General features: G+C 43.9%; 1 protein-coding gene across 1 annotated transcript in view; it reads left to right on the plus strand.

Annotated features, from left to right (window-relative positions):
• Window positions 1-16,085, plus strand: part of LOC311143491 (target of Nesh-SH3-like) — a gene marked incomplete at its 5' end in the record, with an annotated part of 72,248 nt that overhangs the window by 36,024 nt on the left and 20,139 nt on the right. Inside the window, 11 exons of the mRNA XM_084179318.1 lie at window positions 5,398-5,577; window positions 6,031-6,099; window positions 6,234-6,366; window positions 7,254-7,432; window positions 7,650-7,699; window positions 9,224-9,266; window positions 11,092-11,157; window positions 11,497-11,574; window positions 13,983-14,302; window positions 14,648-14,699; window positions 15,479-15,673. Coding sequence (XP_084035444.1) covers window positions 5,398-5,577; window positions 6,031-6,099; window positions 6,234-6,366; window positions 7,254-7,432; window positions 7,650-7,699; window positions 9,224-9,266; window positions 11,092-11,157; window positions 11,497-11,574; window positions 13,983-14,302; window positions 14,648-14,699; window positions 15,479-15,673 — 1,365 coding nt within the window. The remainder of the gene's footprint in view (window positions 1-5,397; window positions 5,578-6,030; window positions 6,100-6,233; window positions 6,367-7,253; window positions 7,433-7,649; window positions 7,700-9,223; window positions 9,267-11,091; window positions 11,158-11,496; window positions 11,575-13,982; window positions 14,303-14,647; window positions 14,700-15,478; window positions 15,674-16,085) is intronic.

Here is a 16,085-nt window from a genome sequence, read left to right on the forward strand (position 1 = left end):
CGAAAAGGCATTTGATAAAGTACGACTGGGGTTTATATATAAATGCCTGGAGCATTTCAGTTTTGGAGAATCTCTTATAAAATGGATCAAAATCATGTATAGTAACCCTAGGTGTAAAATAGTAAATAATGGCTATTTCTCAGAAAATGTTAAACTGTCAAGAGGAGTGAATCAAGGTTGTCCACTATCGGCATATCTATTTATTGTGGCCATCGAGATGTTAGCTATTAAAATCAGATCCAACAATAATATCAGGGGATTAGAAATCCAGGGCTTAAAAACAAAGGTGTCATTGTACGCTGATGATTAATGTTTCCTTTTAAATCCACAACTAGAATCCCTCCACAGCCTCATAGAGGATCTAGATACATTTTCTAACCACTCTGGATTACAACCAAATTATGACAAATGTACTATATTATGTATTGGATCACTAAAAAATACAATTTTTACATTACCATGTAGTTTACCAATAAAATGGTCTGATGGTGATGTGGATATTCTTGGAATACATATCCCAAAGGAAATAAATGATCTCACTTCAATACATTTTAATAGAAAGTTAGCAAAAATAGATAAGATCTTGTTACCATGGAAAGGTGGGTACCTGTCAATTTGTGGAAAAATCACCCTGATTAACTCTTTATCCCAGTTTACCTATTTGCTTATGGTCTTGCCTACGCCTAGCGAACAGTTTTTTAAATTATATGAGAAAAAAATATTCAATTTTATTTGGATCAGCAAGCCAGACAAAATTAAACGGGCCAATTTATATAATGAATATGAATTCGGAGTACAGAAATTATTAAATATTAAAGCATTAGACCTATCACTAAAAGCTTCAGTCATACAAAAGTTATACTTAAATCCGAACTGGTTCTCTAGCAAATTAGTAAGATTGTCTCACCCAATGTTCAAGAATGGCCTTTTTCCATTTATTCAGATTACAACCTCTCACTTTCAGTTATTTGAAAAGGAAATAATCTCCCAAATATCACTATTTCTAAAACAAGCCATAGAAAGTTGGTTGCAATTTCAATTTAAACCTCCAGAAACGACAAAACATATAATGCAACAAATATTGTGGTTGAACTCAAATATACTAATTGAAAAAAAAACATTTTTTGGACAAAATGTTTAAAAAAGGTATAATCTTCTTAAATGATATCATCGGTAGAACTGGTGGAGTTATGTCGCACATGCAGCTAACAAAAACATGGAAATGTCTGCTCTACCCAAAATTACAACCAAATAATTGCAGCCTTACCGCAAAAATGGAAGAGGAAAGTGGAAGGGGGAGAAAGTAAGGAACTTGTCTGTCGGCCTTGCATTAAAGAACATAATTGGTTAAGAAAAACTGTGATAAATAAAAAAGTATACCAGTTTCATTTAAGGACCAAAGGATTGACAGCCGTCCCATATAGATTGCAAAATAGTTGGGAAGAGATTTTTGATGTACCGATCCCATGGCATAGTGTTTATGAACTGATACGCATAATGACACCGGATTCAAAACTTAGAATCTTTCAATTTAAATTATTATATAAAATTCTTGCTACCAATAGAATGTTATTTATATGGGGGATACAATCTTCCCAGCTCTGTAGATTTTGCTGCGAAGAGACAGAATCATTAGATCATTTGTTTTGGTACTGTCCATTTGTAGCTTGTTTTTGGACATAGGTCCAGGAATGGCTAAAGGATTGCAATATTTACCTGGAGTGTCACGCCCTGGCTCTGGGGACTATTATATGTTGAGCCAGGGTGTGTAGGTTTCATTGTTTAGTTTTCTAGGTTTGTGTTCTAGTTTGTGTATATCTATGTTGGCCAGGGTGGTTCCCAATCAGAGGAAGCTGTTGCTTGTTGTCTCTGATTGGGGACCATACTTAGGCAGCCTGTTTGGCACTGTTATTTTGTGGGATCTTGTTCCGTATGGTTTTGTGTTTAACCCAGGACTTCACGTTTCGTTTGTTGTTTTGTTCGTGTGGTGTACTTCAATAAAAGTATGTACGCTTACCACGCTGCGCCTTGGTCCGCTTTTCATAACGTTCGTGACATGGAGCTAACCTTGCAGATAGCATTACTGGGTGATCTGAAAAGTCATAGTCAATCGATCAATAATATAATAATACTTTTAGCAAAAATTGTTATTTTCAATTCACAATCTGTAGAAACAATGAGAATAGAAAGGTTCAGAATTTTATCACAGTACAGTTGAAAAATATATGGCAAATAGAAATCCTATATGGATGGTGTTAAGAGATAGATGGGAGGTGTTGAATGGAGTTGAAGGATGGGACTAATAACAACTAACAACAACTAATAACAAGATAACTAATAATGTGAGCATACTGTGTCCATAATAAATAATAAGTACAGTGGGGAGAATAAGTATTTGATACACTGCCGATTTTGCAGGTTTTCCTACTTACAAAGCATGTAGAGGTCTGTAATTTTTATCATAGGTACACTTCAACTGTGAGAGATGGAATCTAAAACAAAAATCCAGAAAATCACATTGTATGATTTTTAAGTAATTAATTTGCATTTTATTGCATGACATAAGGATTTGATACATCAGAAAAGCAGAACTTAATATTTGGTACAGAAACCTTTGTTTGCAATTACAGAGATCATACGTTTCCTGTAGGTCTTGACCAGGTTTGCACACACTCCTCCATACAGACCTTCTCCAGATCCTTCAGGTTTCGGGGCTGTCGCTGGGCAATACGGACTTTCAGCTCCCTCCAAAGATTTTCTATTGGGTTCAGGTCTGGAGACTGGCTAGGCCACTCCAGGACCTTGAGATGCTTCTTACGGAGCCACTCCTTAGTTGCCCTGGCTGTGTGTTTCGGGTCGTTGTCATGCTGGAAGACCCAGCCACGACCCACCTTCAATGCTCTTACTGAGGGAAGGAGGTTGTTGGCCAAGATCTCGCGATACATGGCCCCATCCATCCTCCCCTCAATACGGTGCAGTCGTCCTGTCCCCTTTGCAGAAAAGCATCCCCAAAGAATGATGTTTCCACCTCCATGCTTCACGGTTGGAATGGTGTTCTTGGGGTTGTACTCATCCTTCTTCTTCCTCCAAACACGGCAAGTGGAGTTTAGACCAAAAAGCTATATTTTTGTCTCATCAGACCACATGACCTTCTCCCATTCCTCCTCTGGATCATCCAGATGGTCATTGGCAAACTTCAGACGGGCCTGGACATGCGCTGGCTTGAGCAGGGGGACCTTGCGTGCGCTGCAGGATTTTAATCCATGACGGCGTAGTGTGTTACTAATGGTTTTCTTTGAGACTGTGGTCCCAGCTCTCTTTAGGTCATTGACCAGGTCCTGCCGTGTAGTTCTGGGCTGATCCCTCACCTTCCTCATGATCATTGATGCTCAACGAGGTGAGATCTTGCATGGAGGCAAAGACCGAGGGTGATTGACCGTCATCTTGAACTTCTTCCATTTTCTAATAATTGCGCCAACAGTTGTTGCCTTCTCACCAAGCTGCTTGCCTATTGCCCTGTAGCCCATCCCAGCCTTGTGCAGGTCTACAATTTTATCCCTGATGTCCTTACACAGCTCTCTGGTCTTGGCCATTGTGGAGAGGTTGGAGTCTGTTTGATTGAGTGTGTGGACAGGTGTCTTTTATACAGGTAACGAGTTCAAACAGGTGCAGTTAATACAGGTAATGAGTGGAGAACAGGAGGGCTTCTTAAAGAAAAACTAACAGGTCTGTGAGAGCCGAAATTCTTACTGGTTGGTAGGTGATCAAATACTTCTGTCATGCAATAAAATGGAAATTAATTACTTAAAAATCATACAATGTTATTTTCTGGATTTTTGTTTTAGATTCCGTCTCTCACCATTGAAGTGTGATAAAAAATTATAGACCTCTACATGCTTTGTAAGTAGGAAAACCTGCAAAATCGGCAGTGTATCAAATACTTGTTCTCCCCACTGTAGGTTGTAGGTTGGGAGCTTTTGTGAAAGAGCACAGTTAGAAAGATATGCATATAGAAGCAAACCGGATGGACATCATGAAAATGATCGGAGAGGTTGAGAGTAGAAGTTCGGGAGAAAAAACAAACAAAATATAATTATTATCAAATTGACTGTGTCCATAAAATGTATATAGTAAGTATAAGCTGGAAGTAGAGGCCTAAGCATTGTTGTTCACTAGTTTACACCAATTAGGGAAAGGGTGGTGGGGTTGGGAAGTAATAAAGGGGATTTTTTTTTTTTAAAGGATATGTATATGTATGTGTGTATGTATGTGTATATATGTATGTGTATGTATGTATATATGTATATATATAAAAACATGGGGGATTGGAAGTGATGCAGACAATTACATTGATGGAAGTTACAATCTATCTGCAATGTTAAAATGATCTACCCCCTTGAAAAAAAAAAAACATTACTAGCAATGCAAATGGATTTCTGAGATTAAAATAATATCACTACACAGATCACACACGTAACGTTAGCTAGCGAGCCAGCCAGCCAGCTAACATTAGCTAGCTAGCTAACAGTACGATTTAACTTGCTATTAAATTATTTTCTGACATAATTAGAAACGTATAATATCTGAGAATGCAGCTAGCTAGACTCTCTTACCCGTAAACATGGATGGACGCGTTAGAAAGGATTACCTACACATTCTGAGCAGCTCATGTTAGACAGAAGCGTGCTACATAGCAGACCAATCCGAACTCATCTCTCTGCATGTCCAGCCCATCCATTATCTCAGCCAATCATGGCTAGCAGGAAGGTTCCTGTCTTTTTCCGTGGCTAAACCAACTAGGCTCATAATAAATAATAAAAATCTTCCTATTTACAGATGGCATACAAGTTTGTTTTTAAGGCATTGAAAGTTTACATGTTCCAGAAGGCATTTCTGCCCCAAAAACGCATTTTGATAAAAAAGTAATGTTTATGTTCAAATGCCTCTCCTGTGACGTGCGACATAAGTCTAGTTTCCTGAAACGAGTCACACCCCAAGCTTCAGTCCCTGTTTACTACCAGTAAACACCAGTGAAACCAGAACCAGTACTGTGTGTGTGTGCTTGGGTGGGTGGGTGCGTGGGTGGGTGGGTGCGTGGGTACGTGTGTGTGTGTGTGTCTGCAATCGATTATTGTGATGTATCATCCAACAAAACAATTTGGGCCGTAACATAAACACAAGCCCTCTGTTTGCAAATTAGCTTCTTGTTCACATTGTATATGTAAACAAAGCCAGTCGTAGAACTGTCATTGGTCCAATTCAAAGCCTACTCTGTCTGTATCTGTAGTCTAGGAGGAAAGGCATACATTGTGCCCAGTGTGTGTGTGTGTGCGTGTGTGTGTGTGCATGTGTGTGTGCCCACCATGCTGACTACTGTATACTCTCCTCTCCCCCCAGTGAGACGTCAGAACATGAAGGTGAGGATCAACGCTACAGGTGACACCATCGTGATGAAGTTTGTCCGTCCCAACGGTGACACCAAGCTGGAGGGCTACATCTTGGGCTACGGCAGCAGTATGTTCTCTAAACAGTTCATCCAACTCCCAGAGAACGGACTGCCCTACGAGACCGAGATCGGTGAGCCGTTTGTGTGTGTGTGTTTTGTATGTTATGTATGATTGCATGATTATGCCCCATGAACTGTGAATGATGCCATGCAGGTCTTCCATAGGAATAAAAATATTTGAGCCTTTGAGGTAGAGTGCTCTGGCACACATGTGTTTTATCTTCACGTTTTAGTCATAGTTTGATTCTATGCATCACTGACAGAGAACACATCTGTGCAGACTCACTTTTACTCCTCCAACACCCTTACAACACACACACCTAAACACATGTAAATGCTTGCACACACACACCTCACCCTCAAGCCTCCTTTTCAAGACAGCTTTTCCTGTTCCTGTCTGGAATGTTCGGTCAGGTAACGTATGAGAACATGCAAATTCAACGCTATGGAGCGATCAACTTCAGAGACATTCATTAACAACCTTTCTTCTGCTAGCAGGGCTAAACCCTGAATCTCTCTTCCAGATGCGGAGCCCAAGTATCTGATTGCTGTCCAGCCCATCCCAGTCAACGATGTGAAGAAACAGTGCACAGGTACTGCACATGCACCAACTCTAAGTGTTACCAGTAATAATTTGATAGATTACATTGACTCTTTTCTTATTTATGCCCATTGCTTTGAATCTGACGAGGTTGACCTTTGAACTCTGACCCCTGTGACTCCCCAGGCAAGGTGAACCTGGAGAAGCCCTTGCACCTGGTGATTGGGTCCGTGACCCCCACCTCGGTGATGCTGTCCTGGGGGACCTTCCTCAAGACGCCCTACGAGGGGAACATCATGAACGACTGCCTGGAGGATGGGTGAGTTAGCACACACACACACGTAAGGACGCACAAACGTGCACGCTCAGCAGAGTGAGCCAGTGAGGGGGTTATGGGTACACAGCCCACGTCCCAGCCCGCCTACAGAGGTTCATGTTGTTCCCATTCCAGTGCTGGTTCGTCATGTTGCTCTCTGTCTACAGAGACACAGGGCAGTAAGGGTGCTCAGATGGGCCAAAAAGCACACAGCGAGTCCCACCACACTAAGGAGATTATTTTCACAGCTTGAGAAAAACAAAGACGTATTTCACTCAAACTCACACTTACGGTATGTCATACACAACAGACAGCGTTAAACATCTGGTATAACTGCAACACATTGTTCCCCCAGGGAGGCAGTAGAGGGAGGGCACAGGTGTTTAGTAGTGGTGGAGTGATCCTCATCCTACACATCAACCAACTGTACTTCTCTAAACTTCCCCTCTTCTCTCTCAGTGGAGAGAGGAGCTTTGGAAAACCCATTGGAAAGCTTGACCTCACCCTGCTCTGCTCACAGCCCACTCTAAAGTCCCTACTGGCTTTTTAAATACTATAATGTCGCACACGACCCTGGCCTGCACAGCACTTCTCAACCAGGAAACTAGAACTTACAGCTCTGCATTCATGGCAGTCACTGACACTCATGGCAGTCACTGACACAAAATGGTGGACAGACTGTCACAGCTCATAACAAGCCATTGTGTTACAAATTAGTCCCTAGAAACTGTGCCATCAGGCTGTAATATCCATGTTACTACACAATGTCTGACATTTCTATTCAATTCTATGTTTGTTGACACAGTCACTACACAATACACAATGTTCTAAAACTACTGATGAAAATGTGTGATAATGAACAATGTTGTGTTCTGTCTGTGTTGACACAGGCACTACACGGTGCGTTACCGTGAGAGGAACAGGAAGTGGACTCAACAGATGTGCCCTACCAGCGACATGGTCATCGACAACCTGAAGCCCAACACGGCCTATGAGTTCGGTGTCCAACCCAACAACAAGGAACGCAGCGGAGTGTGGAGCAAGCCAGTCATCCACAATACCAACATGGGTACGTCACTTAAACCCTTCCTCTCTTTCCTTCCATGGTGCATCGTTCAAATCATTCCCCCTTCAAACTCATCCCAAAATGGATGCAGCACTGAGTCTGTCAGTATCTTACACATATCACATGTTTTCTATATATATTCCTTATGGTCCAATACCAGTAACATGTATTCTACTAGTTCCAGTTAATCATTATTTTTGTGTTGTGGTTGTCTTTTCAGAGAAGGCCATGCAGAAACCTTACAGACCAAGGACCCCTCTGACGCCTGTGGTACGTCCTGCACTCATTACTCTTGCTTTAGTGAATGTGCATTGTTTCTGCGGTGAGAGTGCTGTAGAAAGTTTGTGGTTTACCTTAGTAAGTCTGTAATGTGCTTTTGTGCTCTAGTCTGTAGTGTGCTCTAAACTGTAGTGTGCTCTAGTATGTAGTGTGCTCTAATCTGTAGTGTGCTCTATCTAATCTGTAGTGTGGTCTAGTCTGTAGTGTGCTCTAATATGTAGTGTGGTCTAGTCTGTAGTGTGCTCTAATATGTAGTGTGCTCTAGTCTGTAGTGTTCTCTAATCTGTAGTGTGTGCTAATCTGTAGTGTGCTCTAATCTGTAGTGTGCACTAATCTGTAGTGTGCTCTAATCTGTAGTGTGCTCTAATCTGTAGTGTGCTCTAATCTGTAGTGTGCTCTAGTCTGTAGTGTGCTCTAATCTGTAGTGTGCTCTAATCTGTAGTGTGCTCTAGTCTGTAGTGTGCTCTAATCTGTAGTGTGCTCTGATCTGTAGTGTGCTCTAGTCTGTAGTGTGCTCTAGTCTGTAGTGTGCTCTAATCTGTAGTGTGCTCTAGTCTGTAGTGTGCTCTAATCTGTAGTGCTCTTTAGTCTGTAGTGTGGTCTAGTCTGTAGTGTGCTCTAATCTGTAGTGTGCTCTAATATGTAGTGTGCTCTAATCTGTAATGTGCTCTAATCTGTAGTGTGTTCTAGTCTGTAGGTTGCTCTAATCTGTTGTGTGCTCTAATCTGTAGTGTGCTCTAGTCTGTAGTGTGCTCTAATCTGTAGTGTGCTCTAATCTGTAGTGTGCTCTAGTCTGTAGTGTGCTCTAGTCTGTAGTGTGCTCTAATCTGTAGTGCGCTCTAGTCTGTAGTGTGGTCTAGTCTGTAGTGTGCTCTAATCTGTAGTGTGCTCTAATCTGTAGTGTGCTCTAATCTGTAGTATGCTCTAGTCTGTAGTGTGCTCTAATCTGTAGTGTGCTCTAATCTGTAATGTGCTCTAATCTGTTGTGTGCTCTAATCTGTAGTGTGCTCTAGTCTGTAGTGAGCTCCAATCTGTAGTGTGCTCTAGTCTGTAGTGTGCTCTAATCTGTAGTGTGCTCTAATCTGTAGTGTGCTCTAGTCTGTAGTGTGCTCTAGTCTGTAGTGTGCTCTAGTCTGTAGTGTGCTCTAATCTGTAGTGCACTCTAGTCTGTAGTGTGCTATAGTCTGTCTTTAGTAGGTCTACAGTGTAATATTAGAGATGCATGGAGCTTCTTTCTTTCCATCCTGCTCCTTAGTGGAAAAAAGCAAAATGAGCAGCTAGCCATAGCCAAGACCAGTAGATAGGACCATAGCCAGATAAGGAGGAGAGGAGAGGAGAGAGACAGACACTGACTGGATTGAGTGAAGTAAATGAGTGAAGTAGGTAGCTCTTCATATTATCATTGTTGTGTCATGTTCAGTGATCATAGGATACAGTATCATGGCTGACCTCGCTATCGTAACCCCTTCCCCCTCTCTCTCCCTCATCTTTCTCTTTCTTTCCCTCTCCTAACAGAAAACGGCCAACATGCCACGGGCCTTCTTCCCTCCTCGTCACGGTAAGCCAATAGACACACACACACACACACACACACACATACACACGCACGCACATACACACATGCTCCTGGTTTGGTCAAAGACTGTACAGGACATGATGATTTATCACTCTCCCTTCCGAAACTTCTGTTTCACCCCTCCTCACTGAACCCTGTTCTGAGGAACCAGCACTGAAATAATTTTAACAGGACGTCTGAATTACGACTCTGCCGACAGGACTTCATCATCATTAATTCCATGTTATAGTCACCTAATCTTCCTTCTGATAACCACAGGGTTTATTCCAGGTGACCAGAGAAGATGACAGCCACTGTGTACCTGTCTACTGTACACACATGTTGCCTATGATGGTAACGTTAATGTGATCAGCAAGATAAATGCTTGCTAGGGCTGTCAATGTTTTTTAAATCATCTTTGTACTTAATTTAGGCCATACAACCTGCACTGTAATACACTGAGCCCATACATACTGCACTGTAATACACTGAACCCATACATACTGCACTGTAATACACTGAACCCATACATACTGCACTGTAATACACTGAGCCCATACATACTGCACTGTAATACACTGAACCCATACATACTGCACTGTAATACACTGAACCCATACATACTGCACTGTAATACACTGAGCCCATACATACTGCACTGTAATACACTGAGCCCATACATACTGCACTGTAATACACTGAGCCCATACATACTGCACTGTAATACACTGAACCCATACATACTACACTGTAATACACTGAGCCCATACATACGGCACTGTAATACACTGAGCCCATACATACTGCACTGTAATACACTGAACCCATACATACTGCACTGTAATGCACTGAACCCACACATACTGTACTGTAATACACTGAGCCCATACATACTGCACTGTAATACACTGAACCCATACATACTGCACTGTAATACACTGAACCCACACATACTGTACTGTAATACACTGAGCCCATACATACTGCACTGTAATACACTGAACCCATACATACTGCACTGTAATACACTGAGCCCAAACACACTGCACTGTAATACACTGAGCCCATACATACTGCACTGTAATACACTGAGCCCATACATACTGCACTGTAATACACTGAGCCCATACATACTGCACAGTAATACACTGAACCCACACATACTGCACTGTAATACACTGAGCCCATACATACTGCACTGTAATACACTGAACCCTAACATACTGCACTGTAATACACTGAGCCCATACATACTGCACTGTAATACACTGAACCCATACTGCACTGTAATACACTGAGCCCCTACATACTGCACTGTAATACACTGAACCCTTACATACTGCACTGTAATACACTGAGCCCATTCATACTGCACTGTAATACACTGATCCCAAACATACTGCACTGTAATACACTGAGCCCAAACATACTGCACTGTAATACACTGAGCCCATACATACTGCACTGTAATACACTGAAGCCATACATACTGCACTGTAATACCCTGAGCCCATACGTACTGCACTGTAATACACTGAGCCCATACATACTGCACTGTAATACACTGAGCCCATACATACGACACTGTAATACAATGAACCCACACATACTGCATTGTAATACACTGAACCATACATACTGCACTGTAATACACTGAGCCCATACATACTGCACTGTAATACACTAAACCCATACATACTCTACTGTAATACAATGAACAGAGCCAATACACTGGGAATGTAATTCCTCCTCACAGCAGCCACATTGGGAAACTCCAGGCTGGCAAAGTGATGATAGCTGTTGATGTTTGTCCCCTCCTTCTGTTTAGCTGTCCATAACAGGAGCCAGGGCAGAACCCTCTTCAGGACCCCTATGGCTCCAAGGACCACCTTCGGTAATGAGCCATGCAACTATGTCCCATGATCTCTCCTTCTTGACCTTATTCCTTCTAGACCTTATTCCTTCTTGACCTTATTCCTTCTTGACCTTATTCCTTCTTGACCTTATTCCTTTTAGACCTTATTCCTTCTTGACCTTATTCCTTCTTGACCTTATTCCTTCTTGACCTTATTCCTTCTTGACCTTGAAGTCTTTTTCAATCTTACACTTTTCATGTCTCTTTCTTTTCCTCAGGAAAGCATTGACACCATTTCACCATTTATATCCTGTAGTAGGACATCACGTTTCTCTCCACAGATTGTGTGTTGTTCTTAAAGTTTGTTATGTTCCTCAGCGCCAACCTCAGCCAATAGACAGCACTTCCTGTCCTCTCCAAGACCCACAATGCCTATGATGCAGAACGAGCCAACCGGTAAACAAACAGACACTTTACTCCCTGACAAGACAGGACGGCTTAACAGTCAGTCAGCTTGGCTGCAGCCAATGAAAGGCTGGGTGGGTGGATGCTATTTCAGAGGGATTTTCTTTTATGATTGGCTGCATGAGTAATTTGGCATGCACTAAGTACAGTAAGTAGAAAGCCCCTCATCCGGATCTCTGGAGAAGATGGCTAAAAGTTCTAATACTGCCTCAGACAATTGGTCCCCATGGAGGCGGAGGTAGGTTGCCACGGCAGCATGGCCTAGCCACGTGGTTGGTTGGTCCAGGTGAGAACGACCTTTGAACTTTTGAGCACGTTGCATAAGCGCTGCTTGTTCACTCAGTGTGTTTCTCGTCAGTCACGTCCCACAAACAAGTAAATCGTCTTTCTCGCTCTTCCTCTATCTGTGTCTCACTTCTTTACTCTCTGTCCATCCAGTTGTCCATGTTTCCATCAGCATCTTATACCATATGTATCCCACATCTGTTGATTTCAAGACTTTTAAAACATTCTACACACAACTGTTAATTTAGAATCATTATTTTAACCCATGGTGCTTTGCTTTCAGCAAGTTTCTGTCTTGAAGGTGTTTTGTCCAGTCTGCATGATAAAGTACCATATTACAGTCTAGAACAGTGGTATTCAAAGTCGGGGTTACGACCCCTAGTGACCCCTACTCATTAGATTTGGGGTGGGATGGGGTTGCGAGCAATTCTTGGGGAAAAAATGGGGTCCCCAGAAATTATGCAGGAAAAAATGGGGTACCCACTGAAGAGGTTTGAATACCACTGGTCTAGAAGGTGTTCAGTCCAGTCTGCATGATAAAGTAGCATGTTACAGTGTAGAAGGTGTCCAATCCAGTCTGCATGATAAAGTAGCAACAAAAAGGATACTATGCTCTCAACATCATCCCTTAAAATATCTTAAAGAGATTATCCAGTACTTTTGTATACATTTTAGACAGCAGTTCTGAAAATAGCACTCACGAGCCTAAAGTGGTCCCGAAAATGACCTACTAAGTGAAATTTGTCCAGATATGTGCGCCACGTCATTGCTCTCTCTATTGCAGCGTTCATATGCTAGTCGGAACTAGGGAACTCTGACATTTCTGACTTGCTGATTCATTGAACGCGGCACGTGTATAACTACAACCAGTTAGCATGTCGGAAATGTCAGAGTTTCCTCGTTCCGACTAGCACCTAAAATCGGCATCTCTCTCTCTCTGCTATGTCCACTGAGCTGTTTGGCACGCCCTGCAACCTCATTGGATAATTCTGGGCAGGCCTCTTGCTAGCTGTCACTCAAATTCGAAGGGCTGAAGCTCATTGGCTAGAACTCGAATTGCTAGGGGGCTGGGCCACATGGTGGGAAAAGTAAGGAAAATGGCACGGCACAGCTTCAAGAAAACAGTGACTTTCAAACTAGGGATTTCTTAGCTAATTGAGGTGAGACAATAATTCTGCTCATATATTATGCATGTATGAACTACACAGTGACACATCCAGCCCAAAGCAGGAGGTTTAGAAAATGCTTTCTTAGTCGCCAAAGTACCGAAGCATGTCTTTAATAACAACAATACATTTATTGGTGATGTGCTTTTCACTCATTACGTTTATTGCATAACTACACCACATCCACCCCCCAAAAGCCCCTCCACCTGGCCCTAAATGTGGTAGCAGCAATATTACCTGGCCATAAACTTGAGAAGTGACACTAAAACCCTGGAATGTCATGTTCTCTACTCCTCTACAACATTCCCCTTCTTCTCTCTCTCTCTCTCTCTCTCTCTCTCTCTCTCTCTCTCTCTCTCTCTCTCCCTTTCTTTCTCTTTTCTCTCCCCATGGGAGTCGAGGTAAAGTACCTGATTGGATTGAACAATCAATTAGAGATGGTCGTTAAAATCCTAACACTAGGGGATCAACCCTAGCCCTGTTAAAACCTCATGGTTCACAGTCCTCCAAAAGCACACAGACAAATGCATTATGGACAGCAGACACTCACAGTTGTCCTTGTCCTGGTAGCCTGGTAGCTGCGTTTGTGTGTAGTAACGCGGTCTTTACACTGCAAACTGCTCCATATGGGCTCAGCTCCTTTGAAATCCAACCCTCTGTATCAACCTCATGCCAGGTAAAGGTTTATATCCGTTTTGTGCTGGTTGAGGTCCAGGATAAGCTTTCCCCAGCCCAAGTCGGAAACACGTATCAGCCTGGTTATCAGGGAGCATTGCTATCTATTCTCTATGGTTCTTTTATTTTATCTGTCAATGGATTCTATAGTTTCTCTAAGCCATTCACATTTTTCCTCTTCTTTTTCCAGTGTCAAAGACCTGTCCTTGGTGCACTGTCTGTTCTATAAGATTATATTTCTATGGCCTCAATGTTCTACTCTCCTCTCTCCAGGACGAGCAGACCAGATCAGAATTGCCTCCTCTCCCTCCGTGGACATCACCCGTAACGCCCCCACCCTCCCCCGTGCCTCCCCCACCATCCCCCGTGCCTCCCCCACCATCCCCCGTGCCTCCCCCACCTTCCCTCGGGCCTCCCCCACCCTCCCCTCCCCTCCCCTCCCATTACCCTCCCCCACCCTCCCCCATGCCTCCCCCCAGCTTATGCCCTCCCCCACCCTTCCCCTGGCCTCCGCCTCCGCCGCAGCCCCTGTGCCTAACCCCCATCGTAACGAAGAGAGACACAGGGGACCGGCCCAGGGCAGGCCCCAACAGGCCAGACCCCAACAGGCCAGACCCCAGCCCGAGCCTCAGGCCCAGCCTCAGGCCCAGCCCCAACAGGCCAGACCCCAACAGACCAAACCCCAACAGGCCAGACCCCAACAGGTCCAGCCTCAGGCCCAGCCTCAGGCCCAGCCTCAGGCCCAGCCCCAACAGACCAGACCCCAACAGGCCAGACCCCAACAGACCAGACCCCAACAGGCCAGACCCCAACAGACCAAACCCCAACAGGCCAGACCCCAACAGGTCCAGCCTCAGGCCCAGCCTCAGGCCCAGCCCCAACAGACCAGACCCCAACAGGCCAGACCCCAACAGGCCAGACCCCAGCCAGAGCCTCAGGCCCAGCCCCAACAGCCTGCTAAGGTCACCCAGAACCTACAGACCCCCAAGGGTAAAGACCCTGCTCTCTCCACTCACCTAGGCTGTAACAGAGAAATAAAAACATGTATAATGGATCATTGAGTCCGAACGTCTGATCCTCTGATAAAAAATAAAGTTCTCTCTCACACAGCTCCCAGCCAATATCAGGTGGGACAACCTCTGCCAAGACCCGCCCTCGCCACTGAGAGGGCCAATAGTAACACCCGGGGTAACGATGACACCATTTTGTCCTATCACCATCTCTGTTGTCATCCAACCTCATGAAACCCAAAGCTCTCATTGGTCACGTCTGTTCTCCATCAGTCAATTATTGTATGACCTCATAGCTTACCCATAATACTATTTTCATCAGTCCGCACACTGTTACTATTGGTTGAAGCTGTCTGTGTTGCACTCTGAACCCCTTCTCCCTCCTACAATCACATTACAACAAACTGTACACCTATACCCCTGCATCTCTCCATCACCCTTGCCTATCCATCTCATCCTTACTCCACCACACTCACCCCATCCCTGATCATTCAAACACTGGATAGTTTGGTCTCACTGGCATTAAATCATCCATCTTTCATGGAAAATAAATTTCGTATCACCATCCATTCTTTTCACTTCACTCTTCCTTTCCTTGACTTCATCTTTCATTCAACCATGTATCCACTTACTCATTCATTTGTTTTTCCATCCAGGGCTCCTACCATCTCACCTGAATGACCTTTGAACCTTGTCTCCATGGGATCGGACCCCCTCTCTCTCTAACCCCTCTTACTGCCCCTCTCTCTGTTCATATAGATACCAGCTTCCTGAGACCTTTGACCCCCACCGAGCTTCGCTCTCCTATAGGCTCTGCCATTGCCACGGCAGCCAGGAACACAACGTTGCCTCGTGGTCGCGTCTCTCTCTACTCCACCCCTAATGGCATCAGACCTCTCTCTCTACCCAGGAACAACAACACCAACTCCTCCCTCCCCTCCGTCACACAAGGGGGTAATGGAGCAATGTTTTCCTCTTCCTCCTCCTTCCCGTCTACTTCTTATATTCCTCTCTCTCTCTCTCTGTCTCTGTCTCTGTCTCTCTCTCTCTCTCTCTCTCTCTCTCTCTCTCTCTCTCTCTCTCTCTCTCTCTCTCTCTCTCTCTCTCCTCACAAATCATTCTGGGTGTCATGGGGTCTTGGTCCAGAGTGTGGGTCAGATAATGTGTAGGCTTAATAATTTCTGCCAAGGTTTTTGGATGAACATTTGCATTTGTGTGTGAGTCCAGATCGTGAGTACATCTCTCCAAAACTCCTTGTCTTTCCTCCCTCTCCCTCTCTCCCTCCCCTCATATGTCTGTAGTCTTACGCTCTGACACATCCACCCATACTCAGAGCCCTCCTCTTTGGGGTGCGTATCACGTCTGT

The sequence above is a fragment of the Coregonus lavaretus genome (genome assembly GCF_964263955.1).
Source record: "Coregonus lavaretus genome assembly, chromosome: 16".
In the NCBI taxonomy this organism is placed as follows: domain Eukaryota; kingdom Metazoa; phylum Chordata; class Actinopteri; order Salmoniformes; family Salmonidae; genus Coregonus; species Coregonus lavaretus.